The following is a 25,651-nucleotide window of genomic DNA, read 5'->3' on the forward strand; positions in this document are numbered from 1 at the left end:
GTTTTATACACAAAATAGACACTTGGAGGCTCTTCTGGGACTTGGTGTAGCTTAGGATAAAATAAGCTAGTGTTTTATGGTGTTTTGATCAGTGACTTGTTCTAACCACTCTTGTCATGAGTCCTGCCCAGCACCGTGCATCAGTGAAATGTGTGTTCTCCTTATGAACAGGTAGAGTTGTAATCTGGGAATAGTTTTATTGGTGGAGCAGATGAATTAGTATTGATCCATTGACACTCTTTTGTCCACAGGGCTTCATGCCTGAAGATATATAAAAGGATGATTGGCTGAGATTAGATGTGCAGCCTGTGACTGGGAAGAAGTGTAGAATTACTTGGCACACACAGGGATTTTAGCCAGGACTGTGACTGCATTACATGTTTTAATCAATTGCTGCTAACATCAAAGAGATCCCTGATACACTGAAGATCTTGCCTGATTGGTATTCTGGTCCAAGGACTCCATCTCTCTCAACCTCACTGATTTGTTACAAGAGCATTCTACCCACCCCAATGCCTTTTCAATCACATTTCCTAGAGAAGAGTATCTGTGGAGTATTATAAGTAATTTTTCCTTTTCCTTCATCAGATTCCAACAATAAGACTAGGAATGACCAGTGGGCTTTCACATGATTTTACTTAATTCTATGAGAAATATCCTGAAAAACCTCCTTGGCCATTAAATAAGAAGTCTTTTCCCTTACTCAGAGCATGATCTACTTTCATAACGTTTTGCGTTTATCTCCAGAAGGTGGTCTTTACTAATTTGGCTTTCAAGTTGGGAAAAGAGAAGTCGATTCCTTGTGAATTCTGTTTTAAAATTTAACCCTCAGGCAGTTAAAGCCTCTTTATCCAAACCTAGTCACTGTTTAATGAGGCCCCTTTATAATCACTCCAAAACACACTTTCAAAACAAAAGTTAGAAAGCCTGTATGATCCATTCTCAAGAAAGATCTCTTTCTGTTCAAAACCCGTCCTGACCTTTTTGTTGAAGAAGAACAAAATAATGTAGTAACAAAAACACAAATGGCTGCCAAAGGAAGAGGAAAAAAAAAAAAAGAGTTCCTGTAAGGGACTGAAACAATAAATCTCCTCTCTGTTGAACTCCCAAAGGGAGTGTGCGCATTTCCTCCCGTTCTTTATCAGAGCCCCCGAAATAAGTAGGAATGGGCAGCGGCTGTTCACATCCAGCACACCTTTTCCATTTGCTAAGAAGGCCCTGCCAGGCTGGGAGGGTGTTGTCCCTGCCTGACTCTGGAGAGAGGAGCTGCTGTGACCATCCTCGGGCACTATGAAGCTGCTTCAAGGCCCCATCTTTTGTCTTCTTCTGGCCAGTATTTCTAGAAGTGCGCAAAACACAGGTACGGATTTCTCTTGTTTTTCTGATGGTGTGGATTAGAAATCACCTGTCAGGCACTCTGAGCCTCAGTTTACCTTCAGGGAGTTTGCCCTGAAATGCAGATGCAGCAGTGCATGTGCTGAACTGAGCGTGTGCGTGTGGCTGGAGAGTGCATGGAAAAGGCACCACAGAGAGGATGCTTGTTTTCACTGGAGGAAAACGTTTGCTGCGGCAGCGGCCTTCCAGTGTGTTCCATGGCATCCAAAAGGTGCTGGGAATGTACAGTAGCCTTTTTGGAAAGTCACAATCTGAGGATTATATGCTGGTTAAAAATGGGCTATTTCTCAAAAATGTACTCTTTTCAGATGTAAGTCTACATACAAGAAGGTTGTCATGTATGGGTGAAAGGCTATAATAATCAGAAATGTTGTGTTGCAGTTGCTGGTCAATTATTTGTCCCAACTGTTTTCTGCCTCTGATAGAGAGGTTGGATAAAGTTCCCTGGGGAGGTGAATCTTAAAATCTTGAGAGGGGAGGGTGAGAAAGGAGGAGAATCACTTTAAAGTGTAGAGATGCTTGCTTTAGAAATAAGCACATTTCTACACATATATGTACAAAATTTTGTGTAACATTTCAGGGAATTTATAGACATAAAAACCCTACTGATTGACTGCAGGTTCTGAAACTTAGATAAAGGATATATATACACCTATATAAGCCCTGACTATATTAATAACTATTTGCAAGTAATGATTACATTTGACTTTTAACCCTTCCAGAGAGATATACTGTAAGTAATTAAATTTAATCAATTTTTATTAGGCTCCCACCATGTACTCAGCGTACAAGGTATGCACAAATGAGTAAGACATTGTCCTTGCCCATAGTGGTAAATACACCACTGGGAGAAATAAACATGCAATTCTAACACAAGACAGATTTAATAAGTGCAAAAACCAAAATACAAAATACTATCATAAAAGAACACAGTTGGGACACATTAATTCTGACTCTGAGGAGCCCTGGAAGAAAAACAATTCTAATTTTATTTTTCCATGCCCTTCTCTAGGGGATCTTCCCAACCCAGGGATTGAACCCAGGTCTCCCACATTGCATGTGGATTCTTTACCATCTAAGCTACCAGCACAGCCCCTAATTTTATTTTGCATGTTCTCTTTTCAAAAGTCCACTGATTACAAAATTCCAATTTGCAGTGATTATGTAAGAAAAAATAAACACACTCCTTTTTGAACAATATTTATCATTAATTTCTCAAAATATGTGTATACATTTAGGACAAATATCCAAACACTACAAAATCAAATTGATTACAACCCATCTGGGAGCTTCCAGATTTAAGTTGCAGTGGGTATTAAAATCAAAAGTTAGCTTAGATGATTTACAAAGTTCTGATTTTTTCAGAACAAAAATTATTCATGAGGTGACACAGAAATCAATGTACTAGCTTATAAATAACTCTGCAGTTCGCATGGGGGAGATTGATCAGAATTGGTGCTATGAGAAACACTGCTCATAAACACGTGTCAAGTCAATATAAATTCTGAATGTCTGAGTTCAATTGTTTGGCATCCCAGGTCTGCAAGCATCAATAAGTATACTACTTCCCTTGCATTGTTAAACTCTGAATGGATTACATGTATTTCTGAAAGCAAATTGGAATAGAATCCATAGAATCAGGCTGCAAAACCTGACTGTAAGGAAGATGGAAAGGTGAAGAATAACCCAGAGATGACCTGGCAGATTTTTTCTGTTATGGTCATGTTAAGAAAATACCGAGGTCCGTTAGCTCACTGGCAATGATCCCAAACTCTCTGTTAGTAGTATCTTCTTTCTAAGGAACTTTTAACCCAGCTGAAATAATTTCTCATTTGAGCAGAGACAACAGTTACATAATGACTATCTGCTTCAGCCTCTGTCAATGAGCCTTTGTTAATTTAAGGCAAGTGTCTGTAAAATCCACCCCATTTATCCTAGAAAAAGGAGCATTAGCTCCAGAGAGCATAAATTGACCAGCTGAGTGAGGTCCAGAAGGAATTGGAAGAGATTTTCCCATCCACGTATATGATTTTGCTGCACCTGGTTCTGCCTGTTTTATGTTTTCCTTCCCAGATATGGTACAGGAAATGAAGCATTTCCTAAGCTGATTTATTAAGTTCTTTTCCTAATCCCCTGTACCGGAAACACATTGATTTCAAAGCTTTATCCAATGTTCCCCAAGCTTAGAATACTTAACATACTTCATCAGCAGAGTTGATTATAGGGGTACTGTGGGAGGCATTTCATCTGCCTTAAATTCACAAGTTGTCAAGAAGGTCCATGCTTTTTTTTTTTTTTTGGCATGGTAATTTATTCCTAAATAATGATCTTTTAGAGAAATTACTACTTTTTCTTTCTGATTTTTTTGTCAGTCTCAGATTTAAATAAATACAATATAGTCTTTTGTACTCTTCATGAAAATCAAGGAAATCTTTCTGCATGGCAGTGAGTGACTTTTTCTATTACTTTGTTGGTGGTATAATATTTTATAATCTGTAATTTGGAGAGTTGTTCTATTGAAATATGTATGGGAGCTTCCTGAAAAGGAACTGTCATTCTTTCTCAAGGTTTTCTAAATTGTATTTAAAACTGAACAGACCCCTACAGTGACTTTTAAGCTCCTCAGGCTTTTATGTCTAGATCGATGAGTTTTTGACTGTCAGGAATGAGAAAAATTAAATGAAGAAGGATTCCAAGAAAAAGGAGGCCCTGGAAGTAATTTATTTCTCCAGTGTCATTTGCCTCTTTGAACTTTGCATTAACTTAAGAAAGATTAAAATGTTTAAGGCTTTTGCAAGCAGGAGCAAACATCACATTATTGGTATCTGAAGATGAATTTAACTGCTTGTTGAAATTTATTTGTTAGGGGTTGAACATTCTATTTCACAGGGAAAAAATAGATTGAATACACTATAAGACAGATACTATGCTAGACACTGTAGGTTTATAGAGATCAATAAGACTCAATTCTTACCCTAGAAGAGGGGAAAAGGAGGATTAGTCAAATAATTGGCTCATCCTCCAACCTTAACTCTAACCCCAATTTATAAGTTTGATTATATTGGAAGTCTTAAGTAGTAGTAATGTTTATGGAGAATTCACAACTAGCTTAGTTTGGAGTGTAGCAATATCAACAAAGCCTTCATATAAAAATGGAAATTATGATAAACTTTGAGACTTGAAAAACTGGAGATCCTGGATGGATGAAATGTCTTGAGTAGGAACTTTAAAGCACTATGTTCTAGTCTAGAAATATAAGGAGGTGACAGGTTGGACAGAGGTTAAGTGTTGGAAATATAGTCTCAGAATATGTTGAATGCCAAGGTTAGAAACACTGACTCAGATAGTTAACTATTTTGAAGACTCTAAATGTGTTTGAGCATGGGAATTATGTATTTGGGGCTATCAATTGAGAAGATTAATCTGTCAGGAGGATAAAGATTAGACTATTATAGTCAGGAGAAATAAAAACTAAAGAAAATGGTGCAAATGTTATTACAAATCAATAAAATGAAAAGAAGGGCCAGTGAAGAGCTTTAAGGAGGCAGGCAGTTTGTGATTTGACATATTATTGACTGATTATGAGAGAGAAAATAACTGAGATGTAGAGAAAATGTTATTTGAATAACAAATAGGGAAATAGATTGGCACCAGGGCTGGGGAAAGATAGGAGGAAACGGTTTAGGTGAATTTGATTTTGGACATGGTGAGTTTGAAATCCTAATAAAATACTCAAATAGAGATGTCCAATGATAGATTAAATTTGTCTGGTGCATAGTTGCCCACCTGTGCCTGGAGGTGATGGTGAGGAATGAGTGTTCTTTACACTTGTTTCCCAAGAGTTTTTAGTCTTGTCCTGCCCAATGGAAGATTAGTAACGTAGAGAAGCAATTTATTTCTCTTCTGGATGTTGATATTTATAACTGACTTGTGGCAATTATTTTCATAGTCATTTGTGTGCATATCTCCTCTACCAGACTATAAGCACCTTGAAAGTAAAGGTCACATTTATTATAATTTGTGTAGTAACAGTTCTAAATATAATAAGGATATAATAAGCTGAATGAATACATAAATGCATGACATATTATTCCTTTTTTTTTTTTTTCATTTTTAATGTCTTCATTGGATAATCACATTGTTTACTACCTTATCTTTGAGAAAGGTAGTAAAGGCTCAGATGGTAAAGAATCTGCCTCCAATGTGGGAGACCTGGGTTTGATCCCTGGGTTGGGAAGATTCCCTTGGAGGAGGGCATGGCAACTCATTCCAGTATTCTTGCCTGGAGAATCCCCAGGGACAGAGGAGCTTGGCGGGCTACAGTCCATGGGTTCACAGAGTCGGACATGACTGAGCAACTAACCACACATCTTATCCTTGTGAAAAGATTATGGACAGGTATGAATCATAGAACATAACATGGAAACAAGTGAATTATTTTGATTCCTGGCTATGGAAGTGAGCACCAAATATAAGGAAAGGGGCTTCTCATCAAAGTAAGTCTTTTCCAAACTGTAGCAGAGTAGATGATAGGGATAGGTAGATGACCTAGTATCAGGTGATAGTAATTTACAACAAATCTGGAAGGATAAGCTATTCTGACCATAATCACTGGGAGAAAGAATATCTAAATAGAATTGATTCTGTTGGGTGGGCCAGAAACTTCATTTGGATTTTTCTGTAAGATGTTATAGAAAAACCCAAATGAATTTTGGGCCAATTGAATACTTTGTCCCTTTTTTGGATGTCAAATATTTTATGTAATATTTTCTTAAAGTTATACATATTCAAGGAGAAACCTTGCTCCTCACTTCTCAAGCCATTACAAAATGGCTTTCTTTTTTCTTAAAGCAAAGTTCACAAAAGAGAATTTGGAAGAAAATCAAATAAATATCATACATCATTAATTCATATGTTATTTTAGGTAATATATGAGTTACTTCAGAGCAGATTATCTTACTTATTACCTTCTCTTAGACACTTACCGATAGAACTTACCTGAGATGGGTGACCTACTGTAAAAAGAGTGAACCAGTGTGGAAACAAATTAAATGGGAAAAGTATTCAGTTTCCAAGCCATTTATTTTGCATTTTTTCTTTACTCCACTTTTTTTTTTCATCAGTGATCTCTGTCTAAAAATAGAAGTGGTCATTCTAGAATTTTTATTTTCAAGAGATTCATAACAGTTGTTAGCAAATTGTCTGGCAGTTTTATCTTGCTGATCGTAATTATTTATATATTGAGGGTAAAAAGATAAACATTTGAAGGTTTCAGAGAGCTTCTAATTTACTGGATAATTGCCCATCCTTTCCTTTTCATTGATGAAGTTGTATTTCAAGCTTCAGGGAAATACTTTAACTTGCGAATAATTGTCTAACCCAAGTTCTTTATATTCTTTTTGTCTTGGTCATTACTTTCCAACTTCCTCTTCACCTTTGAGAACAATTTGAGATATGCTTTTCTAAACACTGAATGTCAAAGCAGGAATTTACTCTAAGCGACATTCCATTCAATTCCAGTGTAATGAGTGTCTCCTTTCCTGTTACTGAATTCCTGTGGGTCACTATAGCTCTATCAGGTTAGGATGATAATGCCTGTTGAGTGTTTAAAGAAGTTCTTTTAGTTGACAAATAAGATCTTTTTGCACCCACATCAGCAGTAGCAAGGGGAACAGTAGTGATGTCAGTTACATTTAGAGAGGCCACTATATGATTCCCCAATTTCAGCAACCATAAAAAAGTAGTTTTCTAGACATCAATAGAGGTTTTGTGTCTTGTAGCATACATATCAGTAGGGATAATCACAACCAGTCTCTAAATAGAAGCAGCCACCTACATCCTCTCCAGATGTGTTTAGTCTAACCATTGCTATGGCAACCTGTCAGGTGTAGCTTGACAGTATCTTGTCTCACATGAATGAGTATCTCTTGCTTTCCTGTCTGATGTTGTTCTGATCCTAAGGCATGCTTCACTTACAGAACCGTGCATGGCACAGTTATGTATCTGAGCTAGACGTATAAGAGCCTTAGCACTCTGCTGCTGCTGCTAAGTCTCTTCAATCTACACTTTACCAAAAAGAAGAATGGGACCAGTGAATAAATGCTTTCCTCTTCTATGGCTGCTCCGATTTCACTGTTTTAGTCCTCTACTCCTTTTCCTGTGAGTACTTTCCTCTACAAATTGCACACAAACCCTTGTTTGGCCCTGCTTTTTGAGAAAGCCAGGATTTATAATTTTTTAATGGGAACATTTTGGTTTGGATAGTAATGTATATAAATTATACCAGAATTTCTCTGATACTCTAATTAATATTCACTATTTTCTTCCTCTTCACTTCAAGAAAAAAAAAATCTAAAAAGCTTTTGTTGAATAAGTTAAACAGTATTCCAAGCAGGTCCTTTTCTAAGGCTATCATCTGTCTGTATTTGAGTTAGTAATGAATTATATTGTAAGGTCGATAGTCAAAATGTCAATGACATTGATTTTACTCAGAATGTGCTGCTCATCTGAAATGTGGCTACCCACTCCAGTATTCTTGCCTGGAGAATTCCATGGACAGAGGAGCCTGGTGGGCTACAGTCCATGGGGTCACAAAGAGTTGGACACGACTGAGTGACTAACACTTTCACTTTCATCTGAAATGTAAAGTGATTTGTATTCTGTTTAATCAGTCATATTCTGACCCCAACCTAAATTAGTTGTGTCAAAACCCAGAGAATGGCAATCACAACTGGGTCTGGTCTAAGTTAACCCAGATAAATATTGTCACAACATCTACTGACATCTACTGTTTGTGACGGCTGGCACTTTACATGCCTTACTTCTTCTATCACAACATTTCAAGGCCTATTTTATCATTTCCACTTTACTGATTAGAACACTGAGGCTTGAAAGTTATCATAGAGTGATCGTGCTTAAAATCAGAGAACACTGTTCTTCAAAATTTCCCTTCTAGCTTGCTATCCTCCAGTGTAGTGGAACTGCAGTAAGTTGAGTTTCTCTGACTGAAAAGATTAAGGGTAGAGACTCACTACTTGAGTAATTTAGAAGCACTGCTGCCTCTCCTAGTGCCTTCAGTACCTATAAACATCAAACTAAGACTGCAATGCAGTGAATGAATTTCTACTTGGTGATAATTAGCCTCTGAATATCTTGAATTCAATTAATTATTAATGATTGAGTTGAAAGAAATTTTAGGCATTTCCCTACCTACCCACTATTGTGTTGGTTGAAAAAAAAATGTTCTTTGTTCTAGTATAAATGTCAGTGAAGCTAATACAGGACTTAAAAGAGAAGGAAAGAAGTGAAGAGGAAATAACTATTGGTAATTAATTACCTAGTGTCACATTTATAATTCTCCTGGAGCCAGACAGTCTGGATTCAAATTCCAGCTCTGCCACTTACTATCTGTGTGAACTTGGGCAAGTTACTTAACCTTCAACTTTTTCAGCCATAAAACATGGATGAATACAGTCTTACCTCATGGGGACATTAGAAAGATCATGTGAGGTAATATATATAAACACCAAGAATGCTATCCCAGCATATAGTGACTCTATGTTTTGCTGAACTTGAGAACTCAGAATCCTACAGTTTATAATATCCCATTCCTTAGATAAACTACTTCATTGCCAAGTTGATTTCAATCTAGGATCAGCAAATATTTAAATAATTACAATGTGGATTCTCACAAAGAGAAAAATCAGCACACAAAAAATGTTCACAATAGAACTCATGTTGGATTGGAATATGATTGCCAGTTCTGTTCTTAGCCACATTATATACAGGCATAATTTGACATATACAGAGTAGTGTATTATCTAGTATCCCTTTAAGGTTTGTAAGTTATTTAACTCCATGTACAAACTAATCACTCAAATTAATAAGCAAAATTGTATATGTATTTAATGAAAAGTCTAACTTTTCAGACTGAGATTGTCAACTTCCTCAAATATGATTTCCTGTTTTAAAGCATTGAGCATTGCTTACTCTGAGAGGTGGGATATGTTAGTGGAAGGAACTTTGGTCTTAATGTGAGAACCAACTTTGAATCCAGCTTCTTAGTACGCTAAAGTTGGCCAAGATCCTATATGCTTGTTATCCTCAGTTTCTATATCTAAAAATGAGAAAAACAATCATTTGCTGACAGAATACAGGTGTTAAATGCTAAGTGGAAAACAGATTTTAGATGCTCTGTAGGTCATATATCACTATTAAAATTTAGTTATTAATATGCAACCTAATATTTAACTCATGGAATCAACAGATGAAGAACACATTTAATAAATTTGAGAATTCTTTCTAACTGGCTGGGCCTTTAACTGCCAACCCATTATAACTGTTTGACTCATATATCTTTAAATATGTTTATGGCTGCTACACATTCAAATTACCATGTGTTGAAATCATACCCGAGTTATAAAAATCACACACACAAAACACAGGAAATCATTTGTATCACACATTGAACTTATTTTTAACTGAAGTGGGAAAAGAAATGATTTTGTGTGTGTATGTGTGTGTGTTTGTATATGTGTGGTTTGAACTGTGAAGTAGGCCCTCCAGGGAATTTAGAAAGTGTCAGGACATACATACTGAACTCTTGGACACTTTCCCTGGGGAACTGAGGCCACTCCTGCAGTTGTCAGCTCAAGGCTATTGTGACTATCCCTCTATCCCACAATGAGGCATCCCCTAATTATCCCTCCTTCCAAAACTCCAGTGTTTTTTTTTTTTTAATTTATTTTTTATTGAAAGATAATTGCTTTACAGAATTTTGCTGTTTTCTGTCAAACCTCAACATGAATCAGCCATAGGTATACATATATCACCTCCCTTTTGAACCTCCCTCCCATCTCCCTTTCCATTCCACGCCTCTGGTTTATACAGAGCCCCTATTTGAGTTTCTGAGATATACAGCAACTTCCTGTTGCTATCTATTTTACATATGGTAGTGTAAGTTTCCATGTTACACTTTCCAAACATCTCACCCTCTCCTTCCCTCTCCGCATGTCCATAAGTCTATTCTCTATGTCGGTTTCTCCATTGTTTCCCTGTAAATAAATTCTTCAGTACCATTGTTCTAGATTCCGTATATATGCGTTAGAATACAATATTTCTCTTTTCTCTTTCTGACTTGCTTCACTCTGTATAATAGGTTCTAGGTTCATCCACCTCATCAGAACTGACTCAAATGTGTTCCTTTTTATGGCTGAGTAACATTCCATTGTGTATATGTACCACATTTCTTTATCCATTCATCTGTTGATGGACATCTAGGTTGCTTCCATATTCTAGCTATTGTAAATAGTGCTGCAATGAACAATGGGATACATGTGTCCCTTTCAATTTTGGTTTACAGGGTATATGCCTAGGAGTGGGATTGCTGGGTCATATGGTGGTTTTATTCCTAGTTTTTTAAGGGATCTCCATACTGTCTTCCATAGTTGGCTGTATTAATTTACACTCCCACCAACAGTGCAAAAGTGTTCTCTTTTCTCCACACCCTCTCCAGTATTTATTGTTTGTAGACTTTTTGATGATGACCATTCTGACTGGTGTGAGGTGATACCTCATTGTAGTTTTTTTTTTTTTTTTTTTCATTGTAGTTTTTATTTTCATTTCTTTAATAATGAGCACTGTTGAGCATCTTTTCATGTCTTTGTTAACCATCCGTATGTCTTCTTTGGAGAAATGTCTCTTTAGGTCTTTTTCCTACTTTTTGATTGGCTTGTTTGTTTTTCTGGCATTGAGTTGGATGAGCTGCTTGTATATATTGGAAATTAATTGTTTGTCAGTTGTTTCATTTGCTGTTATTTTCTCCCATTCTGAGGGTTGTCTTTTCATCTTGCTTACAGTTTTCTTTGCTGTGCAAAAACTTTTAAGTTTAATCAGGCCCCACTTGTTTACTTTTGCTTTAATTCCTATAATTCAAAACTAGGAGGTGGGTCATAGAGGATCATGCTTTGTTTTATGTCATTGAATGTTCTGCCTATGTTTTCCTCTAAGAATTTTATAGTTTCTGGTCTTACATTTAGGTCTTTAACCCTAAATTTTGAGTTTATTTTTGTGTATGGTGTTAGGAAGTGTTCTAATTTCATTCTTTTACATATGGCTGTCCAGTTTTCCCAGCACCATTTATTGAAGAGGCTGTCTTTGCCCCATCGAATACTCTTGCCACCTTTGTCAAAAATAAGGTACCCATAGGTGCATGGGTTTATTTCTGGGTTTTCTATCTTGTTCCATTTGTTCACATTTCTGTCTTTGTGCCTGTACCATGCTGTCTTGATGACTGTAGTTTTGTAGTATAATCTAAGGTCAGGAAGGTTGGTTCCTCCAGCTCCATTCTTCTTTCTCAAGACTGCTTTGGCTATTTGTGGTCTTTTATGTTTCCATATGAATTGTGAAATTTTTTGTTCTAGTTCTGTGAAAAATGCCATTGGTAATTTGATAGGGATTGCATTGAATCTGTAGATTGCATTTGGTAGTATAGTCACTTTTGCAGAATTGATTCTTCCTACCCAGGAACATGGAATATATATCTCCCTATCTATTTATGTCATCTTTTATTTCTTTCATTGGGGTCTGATAATTTTCTGTGTACAGTTCTTTTGTTTCCTTAGGTAAGTTTATTCCTAGATATTTAATCCTTTTTGTTGCAATGGTGAATGAGATTTATTCCTTAATTTCTCATTCTGATTTTTCATTGTTAGTATATAGAAATGCAAGTGACTTCTTTGTATTAATTTTGTATCCTGCAACTTTACTAAATTCACTGATTAGCTCTAGTAATTTTCTGATAGTGTCTTTAGGGTTTTCTATGTACAGTATCATGTCATCTGCAAACAGTGAGAGCTTTACTTCTACTTTTCCAACCTGGATTCATTTTCTTTCTTTTTTCTTCTCTTATTGCTATAGCTAGGACTTCTAAAGCTATGTTGAATAATAGTGGTGAAAGTGCACACTATTGACTTATTCCTGATCTTAGGAGAATGCTTTCAGTTTTTCACCATTGAGAATAATGTTTTCTATAGGCTTATCATGTATGACCCTTAGTATGTTGAGGTAGGTTCCTTCTATGCCCATTTTTTGAAGAGTTTTAATCATAAATGGGTGCTGAATTTTGTCAAAGGCTTTTTCTGCATCTATTGAGATTATCATATGGTTTTTATCTTTCAATTTGTTAATATGGTATATCACATTTATTTATTTGCATATATTGAAGAATCCTTGCATCCCTGGAATAAACTCAACTTGATCATGGTGTGTGCACTTTTTGATGTGTTGCTGAATTGTGTTTGCTAAAAGTTTGTTGAGGATTTTTGCATCTATGTTCATCATTGATATTGGCCTGTGGTTTTCTCTTTTTTGGGGGGTGTCTTTGTCTGGTTTTGGTATCAGGGTAATGGTGGCCTCTTAGAATGAGTTTGGAAGTGTCCCTTCCTCTGCAATTTTTTGAAAGAGTTTTAGAAGGATAGGCATTAACTCTTCTCTAAATGTTTGATAGAATTCTCCTGTGAATTCCATCTGATCAAGATGGAATCTGATCCATCTGATCCAGGGCTTTTGTTTTTTGGGAGATTTTTGATCATAGCTTCAATTTCAGTGCTTGTAAATGGGTTGTTCATAATTTCTATTTCTTCCTGGTTTAGTCTTGGAAATTTGAACTTTTCTAAGAATCTGTCCATTTCTTCCAGGTTATCTGTTTTATTGCTGTATAGTTGCTCATAACAGTTTCTTATAATCCTTTGTATTTCTGTATTGTCTGTTGTAACCTCCCCTTTTTCATTTCTAATTTTGTTTATTTGATTCTTCTCTCTTTTTTTCTTGATGAGCCTGGCTAAAGGCTTGTCAATTTTGTTTATCTTCTCAAAGAACCAGCTTTTAGTTTTATTAATCTACTATTGCTTCTTTCTTTTCTTTTTCATTTATTGCTGCTCAGATCTTTATGATTTGTTTCCTTCTACTAATTTTGGGGTTTTTTTGTTCTTATTTTTCCAGTTGTTTTAGATGTAAAGTTAGGTTGTCTATTCAATGTTTTTCTTGTTTCTTGAGATAGGATTCTATTGCTATAAACTTCCCTCTTAGAACTGCTTTTGTGGCATCCCATAGGTTTTGAGTTGCCATGTTTCCATTGTTATTTGTTTCTAGACATTTTTTTAATTTCCTTTTTGATTTCTTCACTAAACTGTTGGTTGTTTAGAAACATGTCATTTAATTTCTATGTGTCTGTGTTTCTTACAGCTTTTTTTCTCATAGCATTGTGGTCAAAAGAAGGTGTTTGATATGATTTCAATTTTCTTAAATTTACTGAAGTTTGATTTGTGACCCAATATGTGGTCTATCCTGGAGAATGTTCCATGCGCACTTGAGAAGGTGTATTCTTCTGCATTTGGATGGAATGTCCTGAAGATATCAATGAGATCCATCTCATCTAAGTATCATTTAAGACTTGTGTTTAGTTATTAATTTTCTGTTTTGATGATCTGTCCATTGGTGTGAGTGGAGTATTAAAGTCCCCTACAATTATTATATTACTGTCAACTTCTCCTTTTATGTCTGTTAGTGTTTTATGTATTGGGGGTTTCCTATGTTGGATGCATAGACATTTACAATTGTTATGTCTTTCTCTTGGATTGATCCTTGATCCTTATGTAGTGTCCTTCCTTATCTCTTGTAATATTCTTTATTTTAAGGTCTATTTTGTCTGATATGAGGATTGCTACTCCAGCCTTCTTTTGCTTTCCATTTGCATGGAATATATTTTCCATTCTATCACTTTCAATCTGTAGGTGTCTTTAGGTCTGAAGTGGGTTTCTTGTAAACAGCATATATATGGGTCTTGTTTTTGTATCCATTTAACCAGTCTGTGTCTTTTGGTTGGAGCATTTAATCCATTTACATTTAAAGTAATTACTGATATATATGTTTCTATTGCCATTTTCTTAATTTAGGGGGTTTGATTTTGTAGATGTTTTTTCTTCTCTTGTATTTCTTGACTATATAAGTCCCTTTAACATTTGTTGTAAAGCTGGTTTGGTGGTACTGAATTCTCTTAACTTTTGCTTGTCTGAAAAGATTTTTATTTCTCCATCAATTTTGAAGGAGATACTTGCCGGGTATAGTGATCTTCATTGTAGATTTTTTCCTTTCAGTACTTTAAATATATCCTGGCATTCTCTTCTGGCCTGCAGAGTTCTGCTGAAAGATCAGCTGTTAAGCATATGGGGTTTCCTTGTATGTTACTTGTTGCTTCTCCCTTGCTGCTTTTAATAATCTTTCTTTGTGTTTAGTCTTTGTTAGTTTGATTAGTATGTGTCTTGGCATGTTTCTCCTTATGTTTATCCTGTATGGGACTCTTTGTGCCTCTTGGACTTGATTGACTATTTCCTTTTCCATGCTGGGGATATTTTCAACTATAATCTCTTCAAAAATTTTCTCAGACCCTTTCTTCTCTTCTTTCTGGGACCCCTATAATTTGAATGTTGCCATGTTTGATATACTCCCAGGGGTCTCTGAGACTTTCTTCAGTTCTTTTCATTCTTTTTACTTTATCCTGCTTTTCAGAAGTTATTTCCACCATTTTATCTTCCGGCTCACTGATTTGTTCTTCTGCTTGGGATGTTCTTCTATTGAGTCCTTCTAGAGTATTTTTAATTTCAGTAATTGTGTTGTTTGTCTCTCTATGTTTATTCTTTAATTCTTCTAGGTGTTTGTTAATTGATTCTTGCATTTTCTCCATTTTGCTCTCAAGGTTTTTGAGCATCTTTACCATCACTATTCTGAATTCTTTTTCATGTAGTCTGCCTATTTCCTGTTCATTTATTTGGACTTCTGTGTTTCTAGTTTGTTCCTTCATTTGTGTAGTATTTCTCAGCTTTTTCATTATTTGTTTTTTAACTTATTATGTTTGAGGTCTCCTTTTCCCAGGCTTTAAGGAAAATTGAATTCTTTCCTTGAAGAAGGTTGAATTCTTTCTTCCTTTTGGTTTTTGCCCTCCTAAGGTTAGCACAGTGGTTTGTGTAAGCTTTGTATAGGGTGAAATTTGTGTTGAGTTTTTGTTTGTTTGTTTGTTTTTCCTCTGCTGGGCAAGGCTGAGTGAGGTGGTAATCCTGTCTGCTGATGACTGGGTTTGTATTTTTGTGTTTGTTGTTTAGGTGAGGCATCCTGCACAGGGTGCTATTGGTGGTTGGGTGATGCTGGGTCTTGTATTCAAGTGGTTTCCTCTGTGAGAGTTCTCACTATTTGATACTCCCTGGCACCCCAGTCCAGTACTCTTGCCTGGAAAATCCCATGGACGGAAGAACCTGGTAGGCTACAGTCCATGGGGTCATGAAGAGTCGGACACGACTGAGCGACTGCACTTTCACTTTTCACTTTCCACTTTCATGCATTGGAGAAGAAAATGGCAACCCACTCCAGTGTTCTTGCCTGGAGAATCCCAGGGACGGGGGAGCCGGGTGGGCTGCCGTCTATGGGGTCGCACAGAGTCGGACACAACTGAAGTGACTTAGCAGCAGCAGCAGCAGCAGGGTTAGTTCTTTGGTAGTGTTGGATCTTGGAATCAGTGCTCCTCCTCCAAAGGCTCAGGCTTGATCTCTGGTCAGGAATGAAGATTCCACGAGTGGTTTGTTATGGTATTAAGTGAGATTAGAACAAATATTCAAAAACGAGAAACCAAAGATGAACCCCAGACAAATGGCAGTTACAAAATCAGGCAAATGATAATTAAAATAATGAAATATACACATATACATATACACCCATGAGCAAAGTCAAAATAGTCCAACAAAAATAAAGTACAGTAGATAGACCAGGCAAACAAAGAAATAAAAAATTATATTTACAAGTTAAGAACAAAACTAACTAAAGCACAAACTGGAAAACAAAACTAAACAAGGTTCCAAGTGGGGAATAAAACAATGAAAACAATCTAACAAATATGTTGAGAGGAAAGAAAAGAAAGAATAGATATCCAAAGTTAAGTAGAGGTAGATGAAGAAGGTTTATCTACATTAAAGATTAACTGCAAGGGGGAAAGAACAGTAGGAAAGGCAAATAAAGGAATAAATGTAGAAAAAAATAGGTTTAAAAAAATTAAAGTTATAAAGAAAAAAGAAAAAAAAGGAGAGGAAAGAGAAAAGCGGAAAAAAAGGAAAACTCCACAGAACTGCAGAGTGCAACGTAGAGGCAGAGGTTTATAACAACAATAAAAAGTGTTGACTGAATGTACACAGATACATATATACCCATAAGGAAAATCAAAACAGTCCAGCAAAATTAAAGTATAATAGATTGACCCAGTGAACAAAGGAAACTAAAAATTATATCTACAAGGGCAAAATTGACTAACGCACAAACTGGAAAACAAAACCAAAGCAAGGTACCAATTGGAGAATAAAGCAATGGAAATAAAAGTAATAAATATATTGAGAGGAAAGGAGAGAAAGAAAAGAAAGAATAGATATGCAAAGTTAAATAGATGTAGATAAAGAAGATTTATATACATTAAAGATTAACTGCAAGGGGAAAACAACAGTAGGAAAAGAAAACAAAGGAATAAATGTAGAAAAAGTAATAGTAGGCTTAAAAAATTAAAATTAGAAAAAGAAAAAAAGGGAAAACTCTGCAGAACTGCCAAAGTCCAACATAGAGGCAGAGGTTTATAAGAAGTATAGAAATTGTGACTAAGGAGAAAACAAAAAAAGCTCAAAAACGTAACTGGATTTCTCAGTGCCAATAAAATTGACAACTACAATGGGCGGGGGGTGGTGAAGGGGGAGAAAATGCAAAATAAGCTACACAATAAGTCAAAAAATAAGAATAATAAATGTTTTTCTTGAGTCACTGTTTTCAGAGTCCTTTTGCTTGCTGGGAGTCAGAGTCCACCTCACCTCCCTTGGATGCCCTCCAACACTGTGCTGATCTCTGGACCTGCTGTGGGGGCAGCTCAGATTCTAATCTGGTCCTACCCCTGTGTGTTCTTGCCTCCAACGTCTGCAGCTATCAGAACCAGGGTGTTTTCTTTTGTGGGAGCTCTCAATGCCCTTTTATATGTTCCATAGGCACAGAGTCTGCCCAGTTCATCGTGTGGATTTAATCTGCAGCTTGTACAGCTGGTGGGAAGGTTTTGGGTCTTCTTCCTTAGCCACACTGCCCCTGGGTTTCAACTGTGGATTTATTTCCACCTCTGCATGTGGGTCTTCCACTGGGGTTTGCTCCTGAGGCTGCCCTGGAGGACTTGGGTTTGCCCCTGAGGGCCAAGCATGGAGGTGGTGCAGCTGCTTGGGTCACAGGGGTTCTGGCAGCACCAGGTACTCAGGGGATTGGAGGCTGGGGCGGCAGGAAATATAGTGCTCTAGAAGGGTGTGATGACCATAATTGGCCAATACACTCCTATATTCTTGCCTGGAGAACCCCCTCTCTGACAGAGAAGCCTGGCAGTCCACAGTCTACAGGGTCGCAGAGTTGGACATGACCAAAGTAACCCTGTGCACATATACCCAAGACTTTTTTGCCTGTGCAGCTCTGCCCCAGTGGGAGTTGAGTGTGAAGGTGGCACAGCTGCTTGGCTTGCGGGGACCCTGGTGGCGCCAAGTGTGCAGGGACATGGACTGCCTCTGCTGCAGGAGTTGTGTCCCTATCAGAGTCTTTATTAGAGCCTCTTGTAGCTGGTGATCAGAAGGCCTCTTTGGCCAGTCTTTCTCAGTAGCTCTGCCCGTTCATGCACTTAGAGGGCTCCCTTGCCTGGGGTCTTTCTCTGTTGTTTGGCATGTCAGACACATAGAGGAGGCCCTCCAGACTGGGGTCCTACTCTGTAGATCAGCGCGTCAGCCATTTAAAGGGGCACCCTGGTGGGGTCTTGCTCTGTAGTTCAGTGCATCAGGCGTTTGATGGGCCAGCCTCTCTATTGTTCAGCTGCCAATGCTGGCGTGTGGGGAGAGAGAAGCTGTGGTGATGGCTCCACCCCTTACGTGTGATTCAGCAGTACTGCCTTGCTTCCATGGCTGCTTGGCTTTCCTCCACTGGTATTCCCCACCACAGTCTCCTCCCTCACATCCCCTCAATCTGTCTCTCTGTAGTCAACAGCAGCCCTCACCCTGGGATTGCTCCACAATCCCTAAACTCCAGCTCCCAGCCACTGCACCTTCCAGGGAACCAGGGTTCCTGATCCCGGTACATATGGCTGCAGCAAAGACTGTCTGATTCTCATTCCATTTAGGCTGCCACAGATCAGTTTTTTCACTCTCAGCCTTAAATGTTTCTCCTCTGACTCAGACAGTTGCCCCTTTGTGGGGATCATACCCCTACTTCAGTTTCCCCACCCACCCTGGGCAGGTCCAATCCAACTAATGCTCCTGTTTTTTCCCCCTAGTTCCTTTGTCCTACTGAATATTGGGTGGTTCTATATATTCTTTTCCACTGGTCAGGTACTCATTTCTGCTCAGCTGGTGTTCTGCATGCACTTCTGTGTCTGAAGGTGTATACATCAGATGTATCCATAGAGAGAGATGTACTCCACGTCCACCTACTCCTCCACCATCTTTGTGTATCTGCAAATCCAGTTTTAAAAGTGAGAATCATCTTTTTAAATGCATAGAATCAACTACTTTAAAGGTTTAGTAATAGTAATTGCATTATTGGGATGAAGATAATTAAATTATATAAGTCAATAAGCTTTTCCTTATTTTTAATTTTCTAACAGCCTCATTTGTTGGGTACAAGTTTTATATCAAAGTTTAAAACTCTATAGCTTTGCAAAATAGAAAAAAGAAAAATGACAGTGCTATTTCTTAAAAACCTGTTAATAGACTTTATTATTACAACCCAACAGAATATAGATCTCTTGAAAGCAAAGACAGCATCTACTGATTATGTTCTTTTCTGAATATCTGTCTTTGGGCACATGGGTGATGTTTACTAAGTGGTTCTTGCTTTAATTTGAAAACCTATATTTCTTAAAAAATCAGCAGAGTTGAAAATACTAAGGCATTCCTGGATTTGTTTTCAGTGACTGAAGGACTGCGTTTTTTATAATCCTTGGCCTGTGTTGGGGAGAAGCTGTGAGTGTCATTTTGGGATACTCTCTTGGTTGGCTGAATGTGTTTGATTTGCTTTATGAAGCTGACCTTCTGTATTTTTGTTGTATAAATAGCAGAAAGCGCCTGCCTTTAGTTTATATTGACTGTCCAAATCACAAAAGAATGGAGTGATTATCTGAATGCAAGTATTGAATCATTCCTTTGTCTTGCTCGCAAGAAAAAATTGATATCCAATTACTCTGGGCACCGTTCATCAGGTAATCCTGATTCATTTAGGTCAGACTTATCCTCAACCCCACTATAAAATTATAGAAATTCAAGACACACTAGTTACAGATTTCACCTTTCCATCTCTGAAGGCTTCGTTCAGAATGCTGAATAAATAACTGTCCTAACTAATCTGGTTCAAAAATAAAGTCATCCAATAATTCAGTTATCCCTAGGTTTTAAAATTATCACCGATCAATAAATAATCAAAACGCTCTGAGGGCACTTGACATAGGACTAACAGCTTTTTATTTTGTCAAGTAAAGACACAGAAGTCCTACAATGTATATACTATTTATGAGCGTATTTCATAAGGAAAGGCTGGTTGTTGTCCCATCCCTCAGTCATGCCTGACTCTTTGAGACCCCATGGACTGCAGCATGCAAGGTTTCCCTATGCTTCACTGTCTCCCAGAATTTGCTCAGATTCATGTTCATTGAATTGGTGATGCTACCTAGCCATCTCATCCTCTGCTGCCCTCTTCTTCTTTTGACTTCAATCTTTAGAAAAGACACTTTCTTCATTAGAAAAGACCCTGATAGTGGGAAAGATTGAAAGCAAAAGAATGCCTACTTTATATATAAGTCCATATACTTGGAATATAATACTGTTCTTATCCTTTTTTCTCATTGAACCCTGGCTGGTGTCACAGGCTAACTCTGTGCAGTCATGAGGGGTGCACTGTCCTCTGAACCAAGACTCACTGGTTTTAGTCACCAGTGACTATGAGTTCGCTGCATGACTGAGCCAAGCAATCTTTCAACCTATCAATGCTTTCATTTCTCCATCTATAGAATGTTTGCAGTTTGACTGAATGATACTGAAGTTCTCTTTCAGATCTCCAATTGCATGATCTTACTATAACATGCAATTTCTGTATATTTAGCCTCAAGTTATCTTGCTTCATTTGCATTCTGTTATTGCTAGATATGTTCATTCTGGAGCAAGCTGTCCAATTCTGTTCCTTAATGTTTACCTCCTTTGGGAATTTTCAGCTAGGGCTGTTCTAACAGATCTGCTTTGCATGGAGAAGAGTCAATTCTCTGCCATGAGCAACATTTCTCAGCATGCACAACATAAAAGACATTACCCCCACCATGTTTTTCTACATGGCATTATTTGTATTTGGTTTGGATGAGGGAGGGATAGAAAAAAAAAAAAAAAGGACTGAGAGAAACAGAGAGGGAAACTCAAATCAGAGAAAGATTCAGAGTAAAAAATAAGGTTAAAAGAAATTGAGAAAGTGATTGAGACTGAGAAAGAGAGCCTTTTTGAAAGAGCCTCTTCTCCTTGGAATGAAAATAAAGGTCAAGAATGACATGATTGAGAAGGAAGTTCAAAAGGGAGGAGTTATATGTATACGTAAAAATATCTACTTCTGCTTTATTGACTACACCAAAGCCTTTAAGTGTGTTAATCACAACAAACTGTGGAAAATTATTAAAGACATGAGAGTATCAGATCACCTTACTTGCCTCCTGAGGAACCTGTATGCATATCAAAAAGCAACAGTTAGAACTGGACATGGAAAAACGGACTGCTTCCAAATTCGGGAAGGAGTACGTCAAGGCTGTATATTGTCACCATGTTTATTTAACTTACATGCAGAGTACATCACGAAAAATGCTGAACTGAATGAAGCACAAACTGGAATCAAGATTTGTGGGAGAAATATCAGTAACCTCAGGTATGCAGATGACACCACCCTTATGGCAGAAAGTGAAGAGAAACTAAAGAGCCTATCAATGAAAGTGAAAGAGGAGAGTGAATAAGCTGGCTTAAAACTCAAATTTCAAAAAACAAAGATCATGGCAACTGGTCCTATCACTTCATGCCAAATAGATGGGGAAAAAAATGGAAACAGTAACAGACTTTATTTTCTTGGGCTCCAAAATGACTGCAGATGGTGGCTGCAGCCACAAAATTAAAAGATGCTTGTTCCTTGAAAGAAAAACTATGACCAACCTAGACAGCATATTAAAAAGCAGGGACAATACTTTGCCAACAAAGGTCCATCTAGTTAAAGTTATGATTTTCCCAGTAGTCATGTGTGGATGTGAGAGCTGAACCATAAAGAAAGCCGAGTGTTGAAGAATTGATGCTTTTGAACTGTGGTGTTGGAGAAGACTCTTGAGAGTCTCTTGGACTCCAAGGAGATCCAACCAGTCATCCTAAAGAAAATCAGTCCTAAATATTCATTGGAAGGACTGATGCTGAAGCTGAAGCTCCAATACTTTGGCCACTTGATGTGAAGAGCTGACTCATTTTAAAAGACCCTGATGCTGGGAAAGATTGAAGGCAGGAGGAGAAGGGGATGACAGAGGATGAGATGGTCGGATGGCATCACCGACTCAATGGACATGATTTTGAGTAAACTCTGGGAGATGGTGATGGACAGGGAAGCCTGGCGTGCTGCAGTCCATGGGGCCACAAAGAGTCAGACATGATGAGTGACTGTACTGAACTAATATGTATATGTATGGCTGATTCACTTTGCTGTATAGTAGAAACTAACACAACATTGTTTTTTTTTTTTCCATTTATTTTTAATAGTTGGAGGCTAATTACTTTACAATATTGTAGTGGTTTTTGTCATACATTGACATGAATCAGCCATGGATTTACATGTATTCCCCATCCCGATCCGCCCTCCCACCTCCCTCTCCACCCGATTCCTCTGGGTCTTCCCAGCGCACCAGGCCGGAGCACTTGTCTCATGCATCCAGCCTGGGCTGGCTAACACAACATTGTAAAACAACTATACTCCAATAAAAATTCGTTTAAAGAAAGAATGAAAATGGGGAGGGAGGTTGATGGAGAGATGGGGAGACATTCTCAATACTCTTAATGATTTGGGAAGAACTTCTCCCATAGGCCCTCTAGCCATTCTTAAGACCTGAGACTTTGTACAGAAATCTTTCTTGTCATTAAATCTCTTGCCAGGTATTCATTCCTCCACCCATTGCTTCTTTTGAGTGCTGAATTTTTCAAAACATTTTCATTGATGAAATATCTCATTTAATCCTTACCATTACCCAGGGGATTGGACAAAGCCAGTATTATTTGTGCTCATTATCAGAGGAGAAAAGCCTAAGGACATGTGCTTTGTGACTCAAACCTCAATGTTTATTACTCATAAGAATCACCTAAAGTATCTATTAAAATATTTTTTTCCTAATGCTCACTCCCAGTAATATCCAGGCTACCCCCTTTCAGTAACACCCAGAAAAATATGTTTCCAGTGATTAACTGCAGATCATTTTGGCACACTCATACATTGACACACACACTGGGAAATCCTGGAGTAGACTCAAGTTTGTGACTAGTCATCTGAACTCTTTTCACTGTCGCTTACCAGCAGGATAACCAAAAGTGTTTATCTTTCAGAAAAGTGCTAGAGTGTAGTGCCCTCAGGGAAAATTTTGGTATTAATTCAGTGTAATCTACTTTTTTTTTTTTTTTTGCTTATGCTACTTTAGGATAACAGGAAATTTGACTTGGCCAAGACAAATATTAGTGGAAACATTGAGATCTCCCTAGTCACACAGACTCAAATTTCAGCTTTTTTGGAGTATCTCTTTATAAGGAGATACTCTTCATTCTCAATTAATTGTAAGATCTTATTGCTTTCAATTCTACTATTCATCTCGCTTCTGTTTTCATTGACACCAAAAGACTATGAGCCTCTGCTGAATAGGCTGCTCAAGAAAATTAGCCTTTGAATAATGGTTTGATTACAGAAACAGATACAGTAATCCTATCGAAGTTTCAAGTGGGGTCAGGATGTGTTTGATAATCCATAGAGCCAGAGGAGTTTGAGAAAGTAGGGAGGATGAAATGACTAGCATTGGAGCATGAAGAGAAATGGAGAAGCTGTGAGGTTATGAATCTGGCCTAATTATACAGAAAAAATTCTAGCATTAGAAAATGACAAACTGAAATCTGTAAACTGGTCATTATCCTGCTGTTACTTTATAAATTAGGATAGGAAGAAGTCAACAGCCTCTCCTCCAGAGTTTCACAAACTAGAAACATCTAATATCTAACCAGCAGACGTGTGTTGTTTGGCCACACCATGTTTTGTGGCTGCATGCATGTCTGCTAAGTTGCTTTGGTCATGTCTGAATCTTTGCGACATTATGGACTGTAGCCTGCCAGGCTCCTCTGTTCATGGAATTCTCCAGGCAAGAATACTGGAGTGGGTTGCCATGCCCTCCTTCAGGCGATCTCCCAAACCCAGGGATCGAACCCGCTTCTCTTATGTCTGTGCATTGACAGGAGTGTTCTTTGCCACTAGCACCACTTGGGAAGCCTGTTTTATGACTACAGGATACTGTTTAAAAATCAACAAGTTTTACAAAACAACAAAGAAAGAAAGAGAAAGTCTTTTGGCAACTCTGGGTCTCACATTTCCTCACAGCAACATTTGGCTAAACCTGAGTCACAAGTGCCTTTTTTTAAGTTGGAAGATAGTCTCATTCCTACATACCTACATGTGCCTACAGCCAACCTGAGCCTCTCATTTGCTGCCCTGCCAAACCCCTGTGAGCACCAGGTTAATCCCTTCACTTGTTTCCTGAACCTGTAGGATTTCATCTAAGTGCTAGGTGTGCAAAGTTATCACTGTGTGTATGGTTGTTCAACGGATTTTAAAAGGACAGGGTTCTGGGACAATTTTCTACAACTAACTAGACTTGCCAATTCAGCCTCAGAATTTTAAAGACATTCTAGTCATCATTTTTAAAATTTTCAGTAAGGAATAATGCTTTTGTTACTATATGCTGTAAATAATTAACCTAATGCTGATTGCTATTTGTTTCATAGTGTTAAGAAAACATAAAATTTAGAAAATAATTTAAAGAATTTAGAAACCACAATTCATAGTATATGATTAAAATGCTACTTTATTTTTTTTCCTATCCCATCTTTACAATTTATTTGATGAACATAAAATTCCTGCCCTTGATAAAAATACTGAAGGTCCATGATTTTTTGCAAGTATATGGTTGACATCAAAACCTGCTAGGAATATTATAGGAAAGGAATACTGTACCAGTTTCATTATTTGAAAAAGATTTTAAAATCCAGTAAAATATTTTAAGAGTCCCTAACTGTCCCCAAGTTGGGATTATATCAGCAATATGAAATTGGTTTAACACTAGGACATCAATCAACATAATTTACCACACTGAGACAATGTGTAAAAAAATATATGATCATCTGAACACACACAGGAAAAGCACTTTTAAGAATTCAATATTCTTTCTTTATTAAAAAAAAAATTTAGGAAACAAGACTACAGGGGATTTTCTTAATCCGATACGGTAGCTTCAAAAGCTACAACAATTACCATGTGTAATGGAGAAATGTTAGCTTTCCCTTTGAGAATGAGAAGGAAACAATCTAGTCCAGCAATGCTACTTTTATGAAATGTTGTACTAAAGATGCTAGCTAGTGCAGTAAAATCAGAAAAATATCAATGTATGACAAAACCCACTGGGAAAAAAAAATAATAATAATAAAAATTAAAAAAGAAAAAAAAAAAAAAAAAAACCAATAATTAGAAAAATAAAGGCAGCTATTATGTATGTGTGTGTGTGTGTGTGAATCACTTTGCTGTACGCTTGAAACTAATTGAATTGAACTGAAAGTCACTCAGTTGTGTCTGAGTCTTTGCGACTCCTTGGAATTCTCTAGGCCAGAATACTAGAGTGGGTAGCCTTTCCCTTCTCCAGGGGATCTTCCCAACCCAGGGAAAGAGCCCAAGTCTTCTGCATTGCAGGCAGATTCTTTACCAGCTGAGCCACAAGGGAAATCCACTGAAACTAATACAACATTATAAATCAGTTATATTTTAATTTAAATAAATAAACAAAAGAATGACTATCCTTTGTAAATCATTCTTTCAAGTAAAAATGGTGATCTGTAGAAAAAGCATCAAGTTCAGT

The 25,651-nt window shown here is 37.3% G+C and overlaps 1 protein-coding gene across 5 annotated transcripts in view; it reads left to right on the forward strand.

Annotated features, from left to right (window-relative positions):
* Positions 1–1,123: 1,123 nt before the first annotated feature.
* EMCN (endomucin) overlaps positions 1,124–25,651 on the forward strand; it is a 115,284-nt gene continuing 90,756 nt past the window's right edge. For 2 of the 5 annotated variants that reach the window (XM_061164333.1, XM_061164334.1), the window contains exon 1: positions 1,126–1,360. In XM_061164333.1, the coding sequence (XP_061020316.1) occupies positions 1,291–1,360 (70 nt within the window). In that variant the 5' untranslated portion in view covers positions 1,126–1,290. Of the gene's footprint in view, positions 1,361–25,651 lie in introns of all 5 variants that reach the window. The other 3 variants (XM_061164335.1, XM_061164332.1, XM_061164331.1) reach the window with 3 other exon arrangements.

This window comes from Dama dama, chromosome 17 (assembly GCF_033118175.1).
Source record: "Dama dama isolate Ldn47 chromosome 17, ASM3311817v1, whole genome shotgun sequence".
Lineage (NCBI taxonomy): Eukaryota > Metazoa > Chordata > Mammalia > Artiodactyla > Cervidae > Dama > Dama dama.